At 38.6% G+C, this 25,396-nt stretch overlaps 1 protein-coding gene across 1 annotated transcript in view; it reads right to left on the bottom strand.

Moving 5' to 3' along the window:
* Positions 1-217: 217 nt before the first annotated feature.
* LOC136877729 (esterase FE4) overlaps positions 218-25,396 on the bottom strand; it is an 89,284-nt gene continuing 64,105 nt past the window's right edge. The window contains exons 7-10 of the mRNA XM_067151939.2: positions 19,361-19,542; positions 15,866-16,004; positions 3,402-3,525; positions 218-564 (exon numbers count right to left, since the gene is read on the bottom strand). Of these exons, the coding sequence (XP_067008040.2) occupies positions 393-564; positions 3,402-3,525; positions 15,866-16,004; positions 19,361-19,542 (617 nt within the window). The 3' untranslated portion in view covers positions 218-392. The remainder of the gene's footprint in view (positions 565-3,401; positions 3,526-15,865; positions 16,005-19,360; positions 19,543-25,396) is intronic.

Raw genomic sequence — 25,396 nt, 5'->3', positions numbered from 1 at the left:
AGTTGTAACTAACTTATGTATCGTTTAGTAGAACTACTCTTTTGCCACGTGGAGACTCTTTTGCATCTGACAGGTTTTTGGTGGATTTACACAATATTAAAGAAGTTTTATTACAGTTTAGAATGTGCTGGGCTAAATGAGGTTTCAGTGGTAGGTAGAGAATAATAATAGAAAAAATTAATTGAGGTTAGCCGGAATAAAGTGAAGAATCCTCTTTGAAAACATATATATATATTATTTCCAAAAGCAACAACAACCACAACTGTTAAAAAGATATCCCTTTGACATAAATTTGGTACTTCAACAAATCTTATTACGATGTAGATCATCTACACCATACTATCATATATCACGTAAGTCATTTCGGTTCTAAGGATATTCGAGATATAATTTCAGTATTTATGTTTTTTTCCCAAACTGTAGAGGTCTTCCCAGAAATCCATACGGGTCTTATGCAGATCCTTCTTCGCCTCCAACTGTGAGCCGATGTCCAAGTAGTTCGTTGCATCACTCGTATAGGGAAGCCACGCAGGGAATTCCTCTGTCACCTCTGGTGTTGGGTTCCTGAAATACACGAGAATGATATTATCTCAATTAGAAATCTCTTAGACATATATTTAGTTGTAACAGGTTTACTATTACAATCATTAACAAATTGTTTTAGCCTATCTGACAGTCTTCCACCATGTTCTGTCGAGCGATTCATCCTCATTTCCTCAGACAACTTAAAGGTCCAAATACACTTACTCCCGTCAGTGAAGTCTTAGCCAGAGCTTGGTATATTACGGCGAGTACGTAAACACCGCTTCATTTATCGATTTCCATTGAACGCTACAACATTTCACTTCATGCAAATATTGTTGTATTTTACTGCTGATGAATCTTCAGGTAATTTTCACTGTAATAGGTCCTAAAATGTTCGAATTTTTTAATGTTCAAATAAAATTAGAACTCGATATCTTCTCTTATTCAGGACTCAAGTTTCAGAGCCATGGACAAGTGACATTACTATGATGTAAATCGTAATTTTTGTATTCCTAGAAGCCATTGCATTTGTGAATGTAATCTTCATATATTATCTTTCTAAGTTACATTCAGTTATTTTTACACTTATTGTAGATACTTGAAATATGAGAACGATCAAATGAGAGGTTCTATGCTTTATGGATATCATTTAAAATGCTTCTGTTACTCAATCCTTGTCCCGTTTCTCTCCATGAATTGAGACAATTCTTTATAGCAAGATTTTGCGACAGGATGCACTTCTTGATGTCAACCTCATCATAGGGGGTTAATGAGATGAAATGAATGACGTGATATATGACAGTAGGACGGGAGAGAGTGAAACACGGTGACGGCACATAGCCTACTCCTGTCAAATAGCACCAAGAGGTAGGCTCAAGGCAACGAACGAATCATCGTCAACAGCGTCATATACCCTCTCCCCATATTATCATTGCAGAGCGGTTTAGAACTCAACTCAGGCTTTTAGCACGCAACGTAGTGAACATAAACTGTATACCACCACCTCTCCTACCCTGTCGGCCAACATTCCGGGACTCGAACCGGCTAATCACGGTGTCAGACCATATAAACTTGACGCCTATTCGATCAGGGCCAGAAGGCGGGGTATGGATATCATTTAAAATATTCATCTGACAGTAGATACAATGGACCGCATTAATCCATAATAGTTAACGTGTTATTTCAATTTATTTTTAGTTGAATGAAGTAAAAATCCTCGCAATGTTTCTTGTTTCTTATTGATTTTAAGCCCAAAATACTTTTGGTTTCATTAATTACCTGCCGGAAGTATGACATTATGTGAATATTATTAAGATCTCCCCACCTCAGGCAAGAAACGTATGATCTAATGATTGTGCCTTATGAGGTAGTTCGCTTTTTTTTTTTTTCTAGAATAGTTTTCTTGATGTAGAGTTTGGAGCCAACTCCGAGCTACTGGCAGCAGAGTGACGGATTGAACAATGGCATTTTATGTTGAACTGTAGCTTGAAATTTGATGTGCATTATTGAAAACAATGATAATTTATGGTAAAGATAAAAAATATACAAAAGACATAATTGCAAGAACTGACGACAGCATGTTTATCCATAATGCGGCACTTACGCAAAAAACTTACAGACATGGAAATTATTCATTGATTTTCCACCCATCCTTCCATAGTACCTTAAAGTACATTGTATTATTTACGAGTAATTGCTACCCTCCCCGGCTTCGCATGGGAGCAGTTATGAATAGGCAATAGGTTACTTTTAACGGAGGACTTTTGAGATTTCCTTGTATACGACATTAGTTGTTTTTTCCTCCGGAAATGAACACGAAAAATACTTGTTTTGACATAACACGCGAAAGGAACTGTCCATGAGCAAAACATTTTCCACTGAGATCAACTGCAGCCAAATTAAGTGCCTCTCACTGTCAGACCAAAGCAGACACTTATCAGGATTTGGACTCGCTTGAAATCAAAAGGCAAATCTGAAGGAATTATAGGGATTTTCGGTATCAAGATGCTTCTCCTGTTCAACAACACTTAAGTTAGTAGCTTCAATCAAAGAGCTTTTAAAAATGTTCACTACCGATCGCGTCCTACCGCATATCTTTTGGCGGGTTTACATTACATAGCAATATAATAAACACCCACACATTCATAATCGGCTTGCGTGATGGCAAGAAAGAAGGATATAAAGAAATTAGAAATTCTGTACAGTAATAAACATCTTCACTACCGACTGCTGTGTACTGAGTAACATAGAATAGAATAGAATAGAATAGAATAGAATAGAATAGAATAGAATAGAATAGAATAGAATAGAATAGAATACAATAGAATAGAATACTGCCATCTCCTAGTTCCGGAACTAAGGGAGAGAGCACTCTTATATTTCAGTTCGTTCAAGTTTGATGCATGCATTACAATTTTGTCTTGCAGTTATTTAACTGTTACTATACTAAATATAATTTGTTTTGTCCTAGACGTTCACACTGTTATATTGTCTAGGATAGCATGTATCTTCCCTCAGCTTATTTACAAACTTAACTTAAGGGAATAAATGATCATTATCAAACATACAATACAACAGCTCATCTCATGACAAACTGACAAATAACACACACACTTCTACTTCGCAGCACAAACAATTTAAATAATGAATTCTGCATCGTAAGCAAATATATTTATGACCTACAATAATGTGAAACATACCATGAGAGGTTTTAGCGGAATACAGGTAAAGATATGACCACAATATCCAGCTTGCACATTAATCTAAAAAGTTGCTTGTTACTCCACAGTCAACACAGTACTGACAAAAGATTCATGGAACACATATGAAAGTAAGATTTTTATTTTTCACTAAAGAGAGAACCTTCGGATACTTACCCAGTCTTTATGAAGTTTGTCCACAGGGTGACCATCCTTGATCTCACTTTAGCGTCCAAAGAATCGTCCGAAACTTGGGCTCCAGTATCGAAGATGTATGGAATGTCATCTCCATGCGCAGCACCTGCCGGATAACAGAATTATTTCACAAATGCGACATTTATAAGAAGCACCGAGGAAAATCGATATTAAAAATGTTCTTGTGCTTGCAACTGTGGATGGATTTATTTTGAAATTTTTTAAATTTGTTTAAATGAGCTTACATGTTAGCAAAATATATCGTAGAGTTCAGTTCGATAAATTTATGGAATGCAGTGTTACCAACCCCGTACGAAGTTCTTGAAGTGGGGGATAATGGTGACTGTTGTTGTAAGGGACCCAACATGAAGGTAATCGGGTCCTCGCAGAGAAAGGCAGTTGGCAAAAGTTAATATCAAAAGAGTCTTACGTTACCTTATACTATCACAGATAATAGAGCAAGTCATTGTTTTAACATCTAATCATGAGTTTTTCATCTTCTTCTTAAACCCGAAAAACCATCCAACTAGGCTCCTCAAATAAGATCACATCAACATCAATTATTTCATGTTCAAAAGTCAAAACCATCCATTTTTCTTAAAATTGATTATGGTTTATAACACTGTTATAAAAGAAGTACATATTTATTACTGCTTCCATGAAGGAGCTATACCAGATGACTCTGGAGTTGCTATAGTAGCCCCATTGTACAAAGAGAAAGGTGATAAACATATAGCTGATAATTACAGACAAGTCAAGTTGACGTGTGTTACATGTAAGCTCTGGGAGAGCTTTATATCCTACTATATTAGACAGGTTTGCGAAATTATTTCTTCGTTTGACAACAAAGGAGCTTAAGTTTAACTTGTAGGATTCCAGCAAGATACAGCGTATGTTTTAGGTTCAGCAGGTCAAATGGACTTCATCGCTGTTGACCTCTTCAAGGCCTTTGACAGGGTAGATCATGGAAGATTATTGACGAAAATGAGGGCTATTGGAATTGACAAAAGTAACTGAATGGGTGGCTAAATTTCTAGAATATAGAACTCAGATTATCAGAGTATGTGAAGCATTACCTGATACTGGAGTGATCAAGAGCGAGCCCCCAACGCAGTGTTATAGTACTTCTTTGTTTTTTTATAAATAAAACTGATTTGAGTAAAAGTGAAATGGCCTATGTCTTTTAGTGCCGAGGGTGTCCGATGAAGTGTCCGGCTTGCCGAGTGCATGTCTTTTGAATTGACTTCCGTAGGTGACCTGCGCGTCGTGATGAGGGTGAAATAATTATGAAGACGTCACATACACCCAGCCCCGTGCCAGACGAATTAACCAATTATTGTTAATATTCTCGGCAGAACCCCTGTAACTAGAGGCCAGCACGTTCACCATTGAGCCATGAAGCTGGACAATGATATGAGTAACGAACTGGAATAGCGGAAAATGCTTTATGTGGATGATGTGCTGTTTGGAGTAACTATATATTTACAGTATTGTGAGAGACTGCCAAAAGACCTCGACAAAATTGTTAGATGGACAGCAGACAAATAAAGTTGAAAGTTATGTAAGAAAAAATCCTCTCATTTTATAGTAGTGTGTTGATGGGATGACAGCAATTCAATGAGGTCACTGTAACTACATAGATTTTAATGTAAGAAAAGATATCCTCCGGGTTTATCACATAAATGAGATTGTAAATAAAGGTTACAGATCTCTTCATATGGTTATGTGGGTATTTAGGGGCTGCAGTAAGAAGTAAACGAGAGGGCGTAACACTGGTAAAACCGCAATTACAGTATGATCCGATTGTATCGGCCACCTCACAAGGACTATACTTGATACAAGAACTGGAAACTATTCAAACAAAGAGGCATGATTTACTCTTGGTGATATCGAACGAAAGAGTCGTCTTATGGAAATGTTGCGAAATTTGGACTGGTAAGAATATGAAGTTAAGAGACGAACAGCTCGACTAAGTGGATTGCTTCAAGCTGTCAGTGCAGAGATGGCTTGCAATAACAATAAGAGGCTAATAAGCTTCACTGGAATTTTAAAACGTAGGAAGGATCATAGAATGAAGATAAAGTTTTAATTGAACGAGGTAAATTGGAGAAAATACTGATTTATAGGAAGAGGAACTAGGAACAAGAGTAATTTATCAGAGGAGATATTCGATACATTTAAAACAACTTTGAAATCATAAAAGAAAAGACCAAGTATACAACTGACAGGGAATCTTCCACCTGGGTAACAGCTCTAAATGTAGATCAAAGGCCATTGATTGATTGATTGATTGATTGATTGATTGATTGATTGATTGATTGATTGATTGATTGATTGATTGATTGATTGATTGATTGATTGATTGATTGATTGATTGATTGATTGATTGATTGATTGATTGATTGATTGATTGATTGATTGATTGATTGAAGTCGAAATATATATACCAAAGAGGAAAATGAATTTAATAAAATTGAAAACCACTCTTTACAATTACTAATATATTTTTGGTATTTTTTTTTCTTTCTTCCTGATACACATCATTTATCTCAGTGTAGGCCTACTCACTTGTGATTTATGTTTACTTTTCTTTTGTTTCGGTAATTATGAACATACGGGAGTCGAACCCCGCATCTAAAGGACAGCAAATATTATAAATACCTTATACATAATCAATATATTTTTCAATTTACTTTTTATTACAATTTGCTTTACGTCGCACCAACACAGACAGCTTTTATGGCGATGTTGGTGTAGGAAAGGGATAAGAGTTGGAAGGATGCGGCCATGGCCCTTTTTAATGCACAGCCCCAGCATTTGCCTGGTGTGAAAATTGAAAACCACGGAGAACCATCTTCTAGGCTGCCGACCGTGGGGTTCAAACCCACTATCTCCCGGATGCAAGCTCGTAGCTGCGCTCCTCTACCCGCATAGCCAACTCGCTCGGTAATCAACATGTCAATCAAATTGTTTGAGGACGACGCTGATAATATCTTAATTGATTAATAGTTAGTGTATGGTAGCTTTATGTAGCATAAATATATATTATGTACGTTGGAGTCTGTATGTAGAGCCAATTGTAACTGAATGTAAAGATAGCTCTAAGTTTCGTGAGGAGGTTTGTAGAAAAAATAAGACAGACGGTTAAACTTAATTACAGAACTGTCAGAAAGTGTTACGAAACCCAAAGTGGACTGGGCAAGCAAATGTACTCAAAACACATATACATGACGTTAATCCATATTAACATTTGAGAAACGTGGCCCGCAGTCAACCTCATCTCCTTATGTGACCAATTAGAGTAGAGTAAATTTTGTAAATTTAAACAATCTTCCGTAGAGTGGCACAAACTAGTAGACTTGTCAGTATACGCGTGATGGTCCCATGACTTTGATAAAACACGCGAAAAATCAGGAAAGCATATAAGGGGCCAGGACGTAGGTAAGTTTCACTCTCATTACTAGTCTCATTCTGATTGTGACTCTCTCGCTATAATTCGTAAACGTCGTAACTGGTACGTCAGTGGAGTATGTAGTCGCTCTTTGTCTGCTGTATGACTTACTGTGCTCTTCTTGATCCTTTCCTAAGGACATTCTTTGATTGTCTGAGATTCTTTGGGTTTCACATTCGCATACCAATGTATAAGTGCTGAACGAACTGCACATGTTTTCGACTTCGGCTATTCTGTATTTTATGTGTGGCACTAAAAGCGTGTAACTATGTCATTAAACGGGTAGTATAGAAAATTACTACATCAGTTTACTTAGGTGCTGTCTCTGCGATTCAAATGTTCGAAGTGTTTATACAATATGCCTTCAACTTGCCTGGAGGCCCCGGGTTCGATTCGCGGCCAGATGAAGAATTTTTTACTACGATCTGAGGGCTGTTTCGAGGTCCAACCAGCCTACGTGATTACAATTAAGGAACTGTCTGACGGTGAGGTAGCGGCCAAGAATAACGGCCGTGAGAATTCGTCGTGCCGACCACAGGATACCTCGTAATTTGCAGGTCTCCGGACTGAGCAAATGGACCTTCGGGGCTGTTGCGCCATGTTATTGATAATACTTACATTTATGTATGTCGTCTCAATATAATTTATATGGTGCCGCATTCTTCAGAGATCTAGTAATTCGGCACTATGATGTCAACGTGTGTAAGTATTGTTACATAATTGTACGTATTTGTGGGTGAATTACCTTGTAACAACTTTGAACGGGAAGTGAACCAAGTATTGTCAACGAGAAATGTCAATCTGTGTCAGTTCAGTAACAGTGGATGCGTATGGTTATGCAGTATTAGGAAATGGACTGAGTAAACTGGGGTAGCCTATGTTCCATTCCATCAATCAGGTTTTCGTTCCTGGTCTAACGAAGATGGAGGATAATACATTCGTCGAGTGCAATTCTGTGTTAAAATTTTTGTGAGTATAATATTGTGTTGTCCGCCTCTGTGGTGTAGTGGTTAGTGTGATTAGCTGCCACCCCAGGAGGTCCGGGTTCGATTTCCGGCTCTGCTATGAAATTTGAAAAGTGGTATGAGGGCTGGAACGGGGTATACTCAGCCTCGGGAGGTCAACTGAGTAGAGGCGGGTTCGATTCCCACCTCAGCCATCCTGGAAGTGGTTTTCCGTGGTTTCCCACTTCTCCTCCAGGCAAATGCCGGGATGGTACCTCATTGAAGGCCACGGCCGCTTCCTTCCCTCGTCCTTGTCTATCCCTTCCAATCTTACCATCCCCCCGCAAGGGCCCTGTTCAGCATAGCAGGTGAGGCCGCCTGGGTGAGGTACTGGTCATCCTCTTCAGGTGTATCCCCCGACCTAGAGTCTGAAGCTCCAGGACACTGCCATTGAGGCGGTAGAGGTGGGACCCCTCGCCGAGTCCGAGGTAAAAGCTGACCCTGGAGGATAACCAGATTAAGAAGAAGAAGAATATTGTGTTGACGAATTCATTGGTATTACTGAATGTACATCAAGAGGGTATGTAAATACTGCATAAGTATTGTGTGTTAATTGTGTTAAAAGTGTTCATTGAGTTCAACTCTTGGTAATTCATTAGTAGAGTCAACACTTGGTATGATATCCCCACTTGATCTAAGTTCTTTCAGTGGAAAATGAGGGAAGGTCTATGCGAAAATTTGGATGTATGTCAGCCCTTGACCATATATCTTGGAAAGAAGAGCTCTCATGACCAAAGTAAATAAAATAGTAACATGAATAGTGATAATAATAATAATTTAATATAAAATGGTTGCATTAGGTAGCCTCCGTGGCTCAAGCGGCAGCGTGCCGACCTCTTACCGTAGGATACCGTGATTCAAATCCCGGACACTCCACACGAGATTTGTGCTGGACAAAGCGGAGGCAGGAGAGGTTTTTCTCCAGGTAGTCCGGTTTTCCCTGTTATCTTTCATTCCAGCAACACTATTAACATTTCATCTGTCAGTCATTTATCATTTCCCCAGAGGAGTGCGACAGGCTTTAGCAGCCGGCACAATTCCTATCCTCGCCGCTAGATAGGGGCTTCTTCATTCCATTCCTGACCCGGTCGAATGACTGGAAACAGGCTGTGGATTTCATGGTTGCATTGGGATCGGAAGTTCTTTTTGACTTCAAGTAAATTATTATCGATGTTTGGTTAAGATTTCCCTTCTAAATTATTTAATGATATATATTAAAATAATGCTAAATTAATTAATAGCATACGGCGTATTTGCAAACGACACACAAGAGTAGAGATAGTCTTATATGTATTATTATAGTTCCTGCTTTCATTAAGAAATAACTTTTACAGCTCTTCTTATATACATTTCTTCTGCCCATGATAATGGCCACCCATCTATAAAATTTGTCGCTTGGGCATTCCTGCCCCACCCCCCACCCCCCACCCCCTTTGTTGCTAGCATGTGTACTCTAGTACAAAAGAGGCAGCTATATTTCAGAAATCAGTATGTACTGCTGGGTCCATGGCATGTAGTTTAAGGTCTTCCCAATGGGTTGTTCTGAGCCCTTTGTTATACACAACATACACCAGAGACCTGGTCATCATTCTTCAGTATGATGATGTTTGCCTCTTCGCTTCGGTGCAAACGTTTGGAGATACCAAACTGCAGTACAGCTACGCGAAGCTGTTCATAGTGTGAAACAATGGATAATAAACAACGGATTCGATATCTCTGTATGCAAGTTCACAGCAGTGATTTTTATACATAGAAGACCCCATCATTAAATCTTTAACATGACCTTAGGTCAGTAAAGTTTCATAGTACTAATAATAATGTTATTTTTTATGTCCCACTAACTACTTTTACGGTTTTAGGAGACGCCGAGGTGCCGGAATTTTGTCCTGCAGGAATTCTTTTACGTTCCAGTAAATATACCGACACGAGGCTGACGTACTTGAGCACCTTTAAATACCATCGGACTGAGCCAGGATCGAACCTGCCAAGTCGGGATCAGGAGGCCAGCGCCTCGACCCGCTGAGCCACTCAGCCCGGCTATATGATAGTACAACGACGCGCCAGATTTCTTGGGTAAATATTTGATAGCCGATTTCCGTGGTTTGATCCCAAGCATCATCTTTTGAAGAATGAAGAGGAAGCTATTAATATTATACGTACTTTAATTAGAACATGTTGGGGTTCTCAATCCAGTGTACTGCTCCCGCTCTGTAGATCCCTTATTTAATTTATATTGGATTAAGACTGCACGTTTTATCATATCGGTTTGAAATGGTATATCAAGAAATTATAGATATTACAGTACCGATGCATTGGACTTTTCGCCTTTTTTATGAACTCAACATCTCATAACTACAATACAGAGCCGCAACTATTCTTCCAGATCTCTCTCACACAGCCACTGCCAAGTAAGATCACAGTCCTCTGGACTGTAAAATACCGTATTTACGCGAATAAACCCCACCGCCAAATAATCGCCGCACCCTAATTTTAGGAAAGATAATTTTCAAAAAATGAAAGGAACTAAAATTCCTTCTAGCGAAAAGGTAACGTAGGCATAAACAAATATTTTATATCACTCCTCTTCCACGCGGTCTTTACGCAATTATGAACGTGACGGATATACCTACTTTGCCTGGACATATTTGAGATGATAAAAATGCATCATCACCACTATGAAATAAATTTGCTATGAAAATTGGCAAGTAGGCCATCTTACGTGACAGGTATTTCACGATTTCACTCAAACTTGGCAATTATGAAGCACACTTAGACGCATAGAAGCGAGTGAAAGTGCGGGAAGCTACCCCTACACGTCCTGGAAAACGCGTTCTATCGTGACGCAGGGAAAATTCGAATGGAAATTACTCTGTAAAACATTTTTTAAAATGTAAAGGCAGTTTTGAATTAAAAGTCTGGATTATTTTCCGTTTAAATATTACATCTTCCATCTGCAGTTACACAAAGCATAACTGTACACCCAACACCGAAAACTATGTGAACCAGTAGCGCGTTGCCAACCTTGACGCAAATAAATCCCGCACCCCAAATTCGTGCCTCAATTTTTTAAATATAATATGCGGGGATTATTTGCTTAAATAAGGCTTCGGAAAATATAAAGCTACAAATATGTTTATGTGAGTGACTCAGCTGATTTGTCAAGTTTCAAAGTGTCACTGTCCATATACAGTATATACCACGTATGTGGTATTGACCAATCTTCGGGCAATCTTTCGTTAAATAATTAATTTCAGCCTATTGCATGTTCCCTCTAAGCCTTTTGGAGTTCGGTTCATTTTCTGCATGCCGTGGACTCTGTTATCTTTAGAACTTATTTTAAACGTGTTCATTTATGTAATGTACGTGTTTCTATGTATATTATTGGCAGTATGATTGACACAGACCGAAAGCCACACCTTCATATAAAGTAAAATTAAAACTCCAACTTCATAACAAGCAGTAAGACAAAATTCGCTCAGTAGATGATGTCAATGTTGCCAACATCCAACAAAATGACAATGGCACCTGGATGGATGAGAGGCATTTTTATCGAATATGACCCAAACATGAGAAATTTCTGCCCCACCCGAAAAATACGTTTAAAAATCTAAATGCCGTACAACGATGTATCTGCCATCAAAACTAATTGTATGTCACGCCCAATTTTAGTGGTAAGAGTTCCATATCTTGCTTATAGGTGGTAGTAGTGCCGTGTATACACCAGGATGGTGAAGTTCATTCAATAATTGCACTGTGCGAAATACTGAGATTATTCTGCGTTTTGAATGTTAATAGGATCAAGACGTGCACTCTTAAACAAAATTCATATTTTTAAATATTTTAGAGCGTTTTGCTGTACATAGTTCGATGTAAGAGAACATAAATGAATAGAAAGTTTCATTACGTGCTACTATTATCTGAATTATATATAAAAGTTGGTTATTCTATGTCACAATTCACACTACTATTTCTATCTGTAGTTTAGAAGTTAAATACGGACGTATGAATTTAGTTTGTTCACACACTAACTTTATGTATTGAGTTAATCAGCATGGATGGAATTCAACCTTCTTTCTTTCTTTCTTTCTTTCTTTCTTCTTTCTTTCTTTCTTTCTTAATTGGTTTACCGTCCAGGGTTGTTTTTTCCCTAGAGTTCAGCAGGGAATCCCAACTCTACCGCCTGAAGGGCAGTGTCCTGGAGCTTGAGACATTGGGTCGGGGGATAACCTGGGGAGGATGACCAGTGCCTCGCCCAGGCAGCCTCACCTGCTCTGCTGATCAGGGACCTTAGTGGGGATAGACAAGGAAGAGGGAAGGAAGCGGCCGTGGCTTTAAGTTAGGTGCCATCCCGGCATTTGCCTGGAGGAGAAGTGGGAAACCACGGGAAACCACTTCCAGGATGGCGGAGGTGGGAATAGAACCCACCTCTACTCAGTTCACCTCCCGAGGCTGAGTGGACCCGGTTCTAGCATTGGTACCAACTTTCAAATTTCGTGGCAGAGCCGGGAATCCAACGCGGGCCTCCGGGGGTGGCAGCACACTAACCACTACACCACAGAGGCGGACATAGAAGGTTCTACATCGTACGTGACGTAACCTCTCCTTTACAGGCCAGCACCGAGCTCGCTGCAAGGTTGCCAGCTACAGTCGGATTACCTCGCGCGTAGCCCGTAATTTGAAGTTGAAATAACTTCCGAGTCGGGCGTTTTATCGGCGTTCCTAGTTCTATATGCATATGTAGGGAGATTTTATGCATTGTTTCTTTAAAATCCTAAAGAAATTAAGGTGATAATATGTTTTCATAATGAACCATTCCGTTAATTGTCTTATAGTCATGATTTTAGCCTGCGGTATTTGGAATATTCGAGACCACCCTGAAAATCCTTATGCACTAATTTATTATATGAGAGAAGTGGAGTGTGAGCAGTTCTCGTGGGAAGAAAGCAGCTATGTAAATATGAAGTTTCTGGAATCTCATAAGATGAATTTATAACCCCAGCGAAGCTCTGTAATTTAGGCAGAGGACGCCAAACACTTCACCTCTGTAGCGTGCCAACAAAGGATTTGGAGCGAAAAAAGAAATTAATTTATATCTTTGAGGATAGTATAGATGCATTTGATTTAATGAGAAAATTGCAACCTCCGTAATCGGCGCAAGATTTTGATATGCGGCATGGGCATAGTGAGAAGTGCATAAGGGAGGTAAGTACTTGGCGCGCATTATGCATGCAAGCCGCGAGCGGGAGAATGTCGCGCGTAACTCGTTAGCGTGGGTAAGCGAGCCGTATTATATATATATATGGAGCCGCGGAGCGCTTGAGGTTCATTCTTTGACTGTCTTGCTGTCGGGACTGCGGGATAAGATTCCGAGCTAACATCGAAAACAGCACCTGAGCTGCGAGCCGCAAACACCAGGCACGATCTATTCGGGAAAGAAAGTAAGTAAGCAATCTGCATGACTAAGTTGAAATTTTTAAATACATGTGACGGCTTGCCTGTCATGAGAAGATGTACTGCCTATGACTTAATTGCCTAGCTAGTAGCTTCATATGACTTTGAGGACCAATTGTTAGAAAGGAAGTACGGAGAATAATAGCTCAGATTATTTCTGGTAGTTGAGAGTAACATTTCTATGAGAGGACAACAAGATATTGTCACCATATGTGAATAAGTGAATTCCTGAATCATAAGACAAAACTCTAGTAGAGAACAGAACTTAGAATCGTGTGAGAGGGGGCGTTTGTGGAAACAGGTATTGAGTTGGAACCCTCTATAACACATGTCTCTTTACAGTTTTCCCCTCACCGACCCAGCGGGAGCAACAACACGCTGAGAACTAGAAAGAAGTACGGCGAGTTGGAGAAGGCAGGAGCTGTCAACACCCCGAGCATCGACACAGGGACACCAGGAAGGCGTGCTCATCACGATGCCGAAGGAGACACCTCACAACCTTCGAGCAAGCTGCAGGAGAAGCCTTCATCAGCCATCATGTATCCAGTAATCAGCATACCTGTGCTGCCGGCGATGACGACTGCCAACATGGAATAAAATCCAGGGGTCCACAGAGGGGCTGCCACACAATGCCATCGATACGTCCAGGTTAGATCGCTCCAATTGGTTCTAAGCATGTAAATTATTGCAGTTAAGTTCAGGGTGGCCGTCAGCCACAACAATAGCTGTCTGATGTAAATAAAATTTTGTTTAGAGTAATGAAGTACAGACCTCGAACTCAGGATAGTAGGATAGGCAGTAGGTTGTATATTCCCACTTGTATAAATTTGAGTTTTTTTTTATTTCTTAATTTTGTGGTATCTGTTCCGTCTTGGTCATGTTTGCTAGGTCTGTTAACCGGATACGGTAGTTAGGGCAGCGTAGCCTATATCTATTTGTTATTGTACGTAATTCAGAGGAGATCAAGACTTACTCCTTGACTCACATAGGCTAACGGGGCTGGGTGTGTGTGCCATGTTGCTTGAGATATCTTTACACTTCTAGCTGATCGCACGTATTGTTATAGTGATGCCGAGCGCAAGTAAATGATGAACACTGTAATGTGAATATTATGCATTATTCTGGCCGTGGTAGCTCCAGGGAATTGAGTCCTTCTATACTTATGGATACGCCCAGTGGAGGCAGATATAAGAGAACGTGATTTATGAATAAGCCCAGTGGAGGCAGAGCTAAGATAGTGATTGAATAATTTCCGCGCTAAGAATGGCATATCATGTGATTATAGAAGGGAATTGAGGTACACGGCAGGAATGCCTTTATCCGATCAGCTGAGCGCTCCCAAGAGGAGCGGGGCCTACACACATCCCGTTCTTTGTGGGGTTAAGGAAGTCAAGTTTTACGCCACCGGCTAGGGAAAGTAATATACCTGTCTGCACTAGCTCAAGTGTTCGCAGGGAGAGCCTCCCCCGGGCTAGAAACTGTGTAGCCAGCAGGGATCGCATTTTGTCTGCATGGCTTTGTTTTTCTTAGTCTGGCCACTTATTTACTTAGCTACCTTATGATGGAGCTGTAATTTCCACGATTTTATTGATGAGGTTAGGTGCCTTATGTAAGACGGACTGTGAACCTTCATTCAGTCCAGGCCAAGTAGATTGTAGTTTTGTTGTTTGATGATCTTGGGTTCGAGGTACTGTGATGTGATAGTTTTCATATAGAGGAGATGGCTTTTCTAACGTGTTTTTGTACAGGAAGTTATCCTTTCTCATTACTTTTGATTTATTCCGTGATTCATGCTTGTTCCAGCCTGACAGTACGATAGGACTGTGACCTGGAAGTCTTCTGCGACAAGCTATTGACAAAAATTATTTGAGATTTTAACTTATTGTAAATATTTGGACAATTTTTCTATTGTAATAAATCCATTTGTGTTTACAGTGAATGCAGCGTATTTTCCCGTATTTTCATTTTAAATTTTTGGGTTGTTCTTACCTTGCTTTCATGCATATCCACGTGTTTGATTGTATTTCGCCCTCTGTTATAACCCTGTATCCCTGAGACATGTGCGACTGAGTTGCTGAGGATGGATATGTAACGCAGGTAAGAGATGTTCACGAGCCCACGCTGGTGGGAGTTTGTTTACTATGGTGTTCTTGGTTCAAGCTCGGCTTTCGCCTGATTGGAATCAAGAGCATTGTAGGGCACAATAATATTTGTTCATAATATTTGTGTATAACGTTGAGTGACAGCAAAATATATTATCGTCAACATTTAATGTGAATGCTCTTCATCAATGGAAGGTGATATGCAGAGAAATGAATGTCTCCAAGCCCTTTCTCTGAGATAATATTTCAAAATTTACAAATACTACTTTTCTTTTGCTGTCCAATTTGACATGGAATGCTCCATTCCTGGAGTAGTATTCATATTTTGGAAAAGACGAGTCAATATGGGATCTGCACTAGAAATAATTTTGAAGGTTATATGATCATTTCCAGATATGTTGTTCCATGCATGTTACACAATCTCATAATATTACGTACCTGGGACTTTAATCAGGTGGGGAAGTCCTAGACTACCCTCATATGAAAATTGGTAAAAGTAAACTGGTGCAGAGCTTAGTGAAGACATCTTCTTGACTCCATGCAGAACTCCTTCATGGAAACTCATATCGGTACACATCTGTAAGTATCAGAATGAAGTATATTGTACGAGAAATAAAATATTCAAATAACAACATAGTATTAGTACTAGAATGGAAACGCTTCAACAAATTTGTACGATAAGGCTGCGGGCTACCTTCCACTCACTTGTCGTATTTACATGAACACTCATACAAAAAAGAAGAAACTGGATCATCATAACTAACCACTCTTAACGGGATAATATCCTATTATATGGGACGGGGGGTAGCAATTTGTAGTTCAGCGGGTGACTTGACATTCTATGCACACCATCTTAAGAGAATAGCAGCTAACTATGAAAAGCTGAAGAAACAAAAACATTTGATTTCAGAACGAAGGATCCATAAAGTTGCACTGAATAAGTAGACAGTAAAATGAATTGACTCCAACTATTTTGGATACTCCCTGTCATTGGTAGCAATAGATATACCGACTGAAAGCCACAGCTTCAATAAAAATAAAATTTAAAAAACCTATTTCTAAACAAGCAATAAGACACAATTCGCTCAGTAGATGATGTAAATGTTGCCTACGTGCAACAAAATGACAATGGCACCTTGATGAATGAGAATTTGACCCAAACATGAGTAATTTCAGCTCCACCCGAAGAATACTTCTAAAAATCTAAATGCCCTACAACGATGTATCTACCATAAAAGCTGATTGTATGTCACTCCCAATTTTAGTGGTAAGAGTTCCATATCCTGTTTATGGGTGGTAGTAGTGTCGTGTATACACCAGGATGGTGAAGTTCATTCGTTAATTTCACTGAACGAAGGTAATTTTTCATGAAAAACAGCTGAAATAGGATAGTCACTATTGCAGTATTCATGTAACTTATTTTTGGTCCTAGTTTACATTCCAGAGAATGTTGTGTTGTTGTTATTATTATTATTATTATTATTATTATTATTATTATTATTATTATTATTATTATTATTATCTTCACTTTCCGCTGTGGCCTGTCATGGAGCCCATATCAATTTAAATTCCTCAACTTTCGATGTTTTCTCCTCCTTTGTTCCCAACATGACCGTTAGCTTAGATAGAAATTATTTGAAGAATAATATGCCGATGTCAGGAGTAAATTCAACAAATTCAACAAATCTCACTTATTTACATAAATATGAACAGCTTATTTCAGAAAGGGACATGAGTCACTTTTTGTGGGTTTAGAGTTAACGACATATTTGTGTTCTCCTGTTATAGACGCACATTTAATACCAAAGTACCCTGAGTCATAGTTTCCTTGGAGCTATAATGAGGTGGTTAAATTTTTATGTAATTCAGAAAGATACCTGAGTCATTGACTCGGGTACTTCTCTGAAGAAAATGTTGGCTATTGTTTCACCTGATGATCAGGTTGAAGTTGGTAACTTGGTAACATTTCAAAAAAGGGAGTAAATGACATTTCTCCATTTTTGATTGATTACATTAAAACATACGTTCCGGACACAGTGACCGAATTTCATATTTTCTCTGACAATTGTCCAGGTCAGAACAAGAACCATACTTTGTCCAGTATCATGCTCAACTTAACAGACTCTGATATATTCAAAACAATCAAGCAGTTTCTTCCACTGCGAGGACATTCATGTCTTCCATGTGACTTGAAGTTTAGTGTAGTCAAACGCCCAATAAAACGCTCCAGCAGGATTTACACAGTCAAATGGCTTTGCAAATTGATAATTGCCACGGATAGTAGACGAAACACACTTAACATGGTTGAAACTAAACAGATTATTAACTATGATAAATGGTAGCCAGTGCTGTAAAAGAACACTGTGTTCTCATTTGAAACAGTAGGAGGCCCATTCAAGAAGAGGGAACCCTTCAGTATATCCAAGTATCACTATTTTAAATATAATTCTGGAAGGGAAGTTGCCATCTTGCCATCAGAATACACTCATACAGTGTGCTCAGGATACAATCAGGGTCATTAGTACAACACATTCCTATTGTTGAAAGAAAATGACAATTATGTGTACATTCCCAGGAATCGTCCATACCCAGCTGACCGCCAACCCTTCAGAAAGGCTAAGATGGAGAATATAAAGAAGGCAATGAAGTACGTTCCATATTAGTTCAGAAACTTTTATGATGAAATAATGCTCCTCTCTCCAGATTGTGATTAAATCATATAAAACAAGTGCTGGAATTTGAAGTTACTATTACTGACGTTACAATTTGCTGTTTTTGTGGGTCTTGATAATTATTTACGTATGCAAATGAAAATTGTGCACTGAAATTTTTTAATGTGGTTTCTGTATTCCATTCGTTTTTTAGTATAAAAGTTAAAATTTAATAAAATAAACAACATGTATTTTTTTCAGTTCTTGGTTTTATTTCAGAAAGGGGCATCGGTCAACAATTTTAAAAAGTTATTTCTTGGATGTAAACTGCCTTAATTTTTGTTTAGGAAAATTTAAATCATGCATTAAATTCAGGTAAATAATATGACAAAATCATAACTGGTATAAATCAAAATTATATATATTTTTAGATTTTTGGTATTTCTCTCAAAACTATAGATGAGTGACTCAAGTCCCTTTCTGAAATAAGCTGCTCATAGAATGATTAAAAGAAGAATTCCCTTAACTTATTGATTAGATGAATTGATGTGTGATGCCAAACTAATAATACAATCAAAATGATGGAGATCTGCATATTATAATAATTATAATTAATATAATTAATAATAATTATTATAATAAATGCCGAGGGAAGTCGGCGGCCAAGTTGTACGGTTATAAAGAATACTGTTGAACAGAGGAAGCTGATGTCGCACAGAAATGAATGTCTCCAACCACTTTTCCTAAGATGTTCAAAATTTCAAAAGCTAATTTTATCTTGCTGTCCGGTTTACATGAAATTATTATTATTATTATTATTATTATTATTATTATTATTATTATTATTATTATTATTATTATTATTATTATTATTATGGTAGTAGTAGTTCAATTTCCTTGCTGGAATTCGAATTCTGGTAGATCCAGTATCGAGATTTTCCTCTCAAGAATCACTTCGGGTCAGGAGGGGCATCCAGTCTTAAAACACTGGCCAAAAACAGAATGAGCCCTAGTGGCACTCCAGAAATTATCGGGATACGCTTAAAATGTTTAGTATTATTATTATTATTATTATTGTTACTTCCAAATAATTACGCCGAATCCTCAACACTTTTTAATGACAAACAAGTAAACTCGTTAGATCACTCCCGGTTGTGAATACCATTATATTTTGCCACTAGTACTGAGAAGAGTGCGGTAGGCCAATGTGGGGCATGGCTGCCAAACCGTACCTAGCCTCAGAGCCTTTAACAGGTTAGCAATATATTTTCTAATCACTTACGTGGACTAGCTCTTCTAAAGTATCGTTGCTCAATGGCTTGTCACCGAAGTAGAAAGATCTGATCTTGGGTATCATTTCATCTCCGCAAGAATCTTCTCTGCAAATCCTTAACTCAGGCTTAAATGTTCTTGAGAAATCTTCATCAACCTCCTCTAACGTTCTGTTATTTTGAAATATTCCGGCTGAAAAATGAACGTGAGTATAAGATTTCGGCAGCTATATGCATTTTCACAATTTATCTAGGAGAAATACAATCATTTTAACATTTGAAAATAAATTCAGAATAATTTCACATCAATCAATCAATCAATCAATCAATCAATCAATCAATCAATCAATCAATCAATCAATCAATCAATCAATCAATCAATCAATCAATCAATCAATCAATCAATCAATCAATCAATCAATCAATCAATCAATCAATCAATCAATTATTTGACTTTAGGGATGATTCCTTAACAGTATTTGACATAGTCTTATCTTAAATGTTTTCAAACAGATTGGAAACTTATCAAACATCTCCTTTGATAAATTATTCCAATCTTGAATTCCTTTTCCTATAAAAGAACATTTGCCCCAGTTTGTCTTCATGACTCGAACTTTATCCACATATTATGATCTTTTAAAGACTAAATTAAGGATTATTCGTTTACTAATATCATACCACGTCATCTCCCAGTTGACAGCTCGGAACATTCCGCTTAGTTGACCTATTCGTTTTCTTACTTCCAAGTCTTCCCTACCAGAAGTTTGCAATATTTTCGTAATACTACCCTTTTGTCGGAAGTCAACCAGAAATAATCGTGCTGCTTTTCTTTGGATCCTTTCCAGTTCTCGAATCAAGTAACCCTGGTGAGAGAGTACCGTTCACTAGAACCATACTCTAATTATGGTATTACTAGTGTCTTACCCGTCCTCTCCTTTGCATTTTTATCACAACCCTTAAATATCCTCACAAGCACTTACTTACAATCTCGCTGATGCGATTACACCAATTAAAATAATATTTCCTCATATTAATACTGTCTTGGTTAATTACAAGGATCGCCTATGAGTTATTATGTTTACAGCGCACTTTGTCTTCTGTTAAGGGCTGCATAAAATTTGATACTTTCTTGACTCTGATAATCTAAAAGTGACTGTACTATGCTAGTCTCACTGGTATGATTTGAAATATAGAGAAAGGGACATTGAGAAAGAAGAAATACATCAATTACCTATCTCTCTTGAATATAAATATCCTGTTGTGAGTGGTGGGAAAGTGTCAGTCACAGAATCGGTTGATGCGCGCATTTCAGTCGGCTCGGGAGATCAATATGAAATGGCAACTTCTGGTTCGGTGGGGAAAACAACGAGGAACTACTTCACTCCTCAGTTCCCTATAATGCCTCTTCAATGACTCCTAGGCCATCTATGACAGGTGAGGGTGGAGCTTTTTAAGGATCAACCCAGACTTCGTGATTAACGTCTTACATCCATATCAATAGGAACTGTGTTAACGGACTTAACTTATTTGATAATTACATTTTAGAACTCCCCCTCAACTTCGGTTTCACCCTGCTTGAATAAATATTGTATAGCCTTGATTGTAGTGATTTCTTTTTTTTTTTTTTTGGTAAATGCTAATGTTTATTAAGTTATTTTCAGTCACTTTTACAATTTACGCTTAGGTACTGTACCGGGAACTGTTCCAGCCCTGTACATTGTTTTATTGTTGCCGAAACATATGAAAAAGGGACGACAATAATATCTGTTCGTGCGTCCGACATCTTGTGCTAGCGCAAGGCGAAGCTCCTTGTAGCGAACTGGACACGTCACGAGCAACGAGTCTGCAGGTGACGTCAATATCACATGTTACATGCCTCTCCATCGAAGGTACTAGAAAGAAAAGGCCTAACTTTTCAGCCGATTAAGTTTCGGATTTGAGACATGTATCATCATGTAGCTCATGTTCCAAATACAAACATATATTAATTTCAGTAAATTCCGTCAAGGCATTCTAAAGATATAAGCCAATTTCATCTCTGTGACGTAGCAAGCAGCCTTGAGCCGTACTGAATATAAGCAGAGAGCCAGGCCACAGCAATTCAGTTCACGTCGAGTTCGCACCAAGTTCACATCGAGTTCGAGTCAAGTCTACATTCTTTCACAGCTGGCTAGTATATCACGCTGCGCGCGTTGAACCAAGTATTCCTGCGACCGGACCTCGCACTACTTAGAAATTTTCGATGGCTAGTTGATACTTAGTCTCTGCGATACCAGTGAGTAACCTGTACATTGTGGGACTTGTAATTCGTCTGATATTCAGACTTGGAAAATGAACGTGTGTAATTTCAAAGTCTTAAAGACTTATAGTATTCTGCAACAGTTGTACTTGACACTTAGTAAATATCTTAGTTGACGTGTGAATAACCGTAACCAACTTGGGGTTTAACACAAATACTTCGCATGGTAATGATCTTCGACTATTTGAACTTTGAATTTCATGAGTGTAGGTTATAACACTTTGATTGTCTTGGGAGCCTAGAACACTGTCATTTGTGTAGAAGAACTGTTCGCGCGTCATCATAACAGGCTGTGCTATTTAAAATTAATGCATGTGGACTAACTGTGTACCCAGTGTTATCGTGAAGTATAGGACTTATACTTGAATAATTGAGGTATTACAAGAGAGAGTCGCTTATTTATTTTGCTGTGAAGTTGAGCAATTACAAACTGTGTTCCAAATGTAAGTTAACTTAACCCTACGAACAGTGAGCAGTAAGTAGTTAGATGAACTGTGCCGTGAACGATATTTCTCATGATCGTGATAGACGATAAAAGACTCGCTCCAACGTATTTCTCATCGAAGTGAATTGTGAAACAGTCACCAGTGATAACCGTGCAAAATCAAATAGTGCACGTTTTCGACGTAGAACGACGGACATCGACGTAAAACGACGGAGATCGACGTAGAACGGCGGAGATCGACGGAGATTTGGTACTTCGCGGGAATGGTTCCAGGGGCGTGGTACCATGGAGCATCTTGGGGCCTGCTGACAGCCGAATCCCAGATTGCTGTTCGCAGAGTGGTTTTCTACTGTTCGAGAAGGCGTATATCAGGTGATGTCAGTGCTTTTCCATTAAATTCTGACTTTAAGCAGGACCTTTATGAACTAAGTCATTACGAACAAAGAACATTAAAGAGTTTACTTAATTAATATTCTACTTGAACAGTATTAACGTTTTCCAAGTCAAGAAAGACTTTCAACAACAAAGTGCTCCCGTACACTCCCATTTATTAGAACTTTGAGGTATCAATTAAGTGCACTATTCGTGGTGAAAGTATAACATAAACTCCAAATTTGCCATATTTTTCATAACATGTGCTCAGAACTTTGAAAGACTAGATTTGATTTCAAGTTTTAACGTGTTCTCGAGAAGAAATTTGCTTTACTCAATTCATGTAGGAAGTGTAAATATGAAATCGCAAATACCCCTAGAGAGAGAGACTTTAGGATTTATTTACAACATTCTTGATTTATGACATGAAGAATATGATGGACATATCAAATTGGGAAATATTATTCAGTTAAATTTCATTTGAATTAATTTCGATGTTCTGTTGTTAAAGAAAAAAAGGAGAATGAGGATTTATTTTCAATTAAATATTCATTATTTGACGACACGATAGGAGAGCATTCCAAAGAATGAAATAAAGGAATGAAAGACGTAATATCTCTTATTTCGCCTTGCTATCCTCTCTCTGTACCATCTCCTAAGGACTCAGTACCCTTTAGAAAGACCTCATGCTATTAACAGTCAACTTTTCCTGGTACAGTACGTACGTACAGACAGACGTGATTGAATATAAATTAAAATTGTATTCCCCTTTTTATTCTGGACATGATCAATACACATATATATTTAAATGTGTATAATCAAAGTTCAGATAAAACTATTATCTTATTTATATTGAACAGAGATAGGTCGTTTTCTATATTTCTTAGAAAGCGTTGTACCCTTCTCAATTTTCATTTCTCCATATTTCGAATCATACCAATCATTCATTCATTCACTGGCGAGTATAACAATATTCTGAGCAGGGGCGTAGACAAGGGGGTTACTGGGGTTATAAGAAACATGGAATTTTTTGCTAAAGAATGTAAACCGAAATTGACAATAATAACAATGAAAGACAACTCAATGGGTTGGGTCTTATGAACATTCAGAGAGACATAATTATAAAATCTCTTGAATCTATCTTCTAAGAAGCCTCCAAAGTTGGATTTTAGTTTGTACGAGGAACCTGAACATGCCATTCCAGGAAAATATTCTCCTTCATCATATTGTTCTTCTGCTGTATTTTAATGTATGATTTTGTAGTGTACCGGTACTGCAATCTGAATATCAACATAAGTTTTTGTATCAGTGTCCTTATAATGATAGTCACGCATGCGCGCACGACACACGCACAAGCATCTTCATTCAGTTCTAACATTATTTTGTAACCATAACCTCCCCCCCCCCCAACCGTCGATCCTGGCTACGCTACTTCTTCCGAGTGCCTCATTGTTGCCGATAATGGATTCTTAAATGGCTGAAGATACCAGGCATGCCTATCAATCATATCTACGATTAGATTTTCCTCTCATTTTTCTTGTTACTTTCTATGGTCTATTATATCGGGTCATGCCTCGTTCACAGTATGTTGAGCCGTCTTGGACAATATGTTATCATTTTGACTGATCGGACATTGCATCTTTCCGCCTGCTGAAATCAATTTGTCACATCATCTTATTAGTCGTTAGAACGTCTTTCAAATAGCGAACACAACACCGGGTGACGTGACCAGCCCATCGACGTTGAACCTCGTTGTTAGAGGTGCTGGACTCTTCTGAAATCAAAATACGGCCACACTAGACCGTCTGGGGTGTTATTTTATTTCACCTTTTAAAGTAAGTTAATATTTATGGCTGCCAAAATAACGAAAGTGTCGTGCTGTTTTACTCTTATAGGACCGTTGGTATTCTTTTCAAAAATTTAGTCTTCAGCAAGTAGGCCAACTCTCACATTCTGAAATCTGTCGGACACTGAGGTCGTGGCGATCCAAGGAACACTTACAGAGAAGACCAATGGCCTCACAAGACCGTCTGGGGGTGTTACTGTGTTTCAGCATACAAAGTAAGTTAGCATTTATGACTGCCAATGTGAAGAGAGTGTTCAATATTGTGCATTATCTTGCCATTGACCATGATGGAAGGAGCTGCTTCGTTGGAATTTGGTGCAAGCTAGCAAATGACTTTTGTTTTGTTAAAGTTATGTTAAAATATATTAAATAAAAGCTTCGTTACATACATTAAAATATCTTGTAGGCCTTTCTTTGTATTGGCTAGAACAACATTATCATCTGCGTATTGGAATTCAGAAACTGAGGTTGAGAACACTTTGGTCTTGGCTAAGATTAAGCAATTTAATCCGCCTTCAAATCTATACATTATTTTCACAACCAGAGGATTTTTTCCCTCAACTAGATGAACTGACCTAGCCCCGCGGTGAATGGTTGCAGTGCCTACTTCTTACCCGGACGGTCCGGTTTTGATTCCCGGCTAGGTCAGGGAAATTTACCTGGATCCTTCCGACTCCATGGCTAAATGGTTAGCGTGCTTGCCTTTGGTCAAAGGAGTCCCGGGTTCGATTCCTGGCTGGGTCGGGAGTTTTAACCATAATTGGTTAATTCCCATCACGGGGACTGGTACTTCATCCTCATCACGACTCGCAAGTCGACTACGCTATCAAATCAAAAGACCAGCACCAGGCCTCCCCGGAGGCCACAGAGCGATTAATTTCACCTAGATCTGAGCGCTAACTCGAGTCCACTCAGCTTACGTGATTACAATTGAGGAGCTATCTGACAGTGAGATGGGGGCTCCTGTCTAGAAAGCCAAGAATAACGGCCGAGATGATTCGCTGTGCTGACTACACGACACCTCATAATCTGTAGCCATTCGGGCTGAGCAGCGGTCGCTTGTTAGGCCATGGACCTTCGGAGCC

Source organism: Anabrus simplex, chromosome 7 (genome assembly GCF_040414725.1).
Source record: "Anabrus simplex isolate iqAnaSimp1 chromosome 7, ASM4041472v1, whole genome shotgun sequence".
Classification (NCBI taxonomy): domain Eukaryota; kingdom Metazoa; phylum Arthropoda; class Insecta; order Orthoptera; family Tettigoniidae; genus Anabrus; species Anabrus simplex.
Note: the sequence above shows the minus strand (reverse complement) of the source record. Positions and strands in the feature narration are given on the sequence as shown.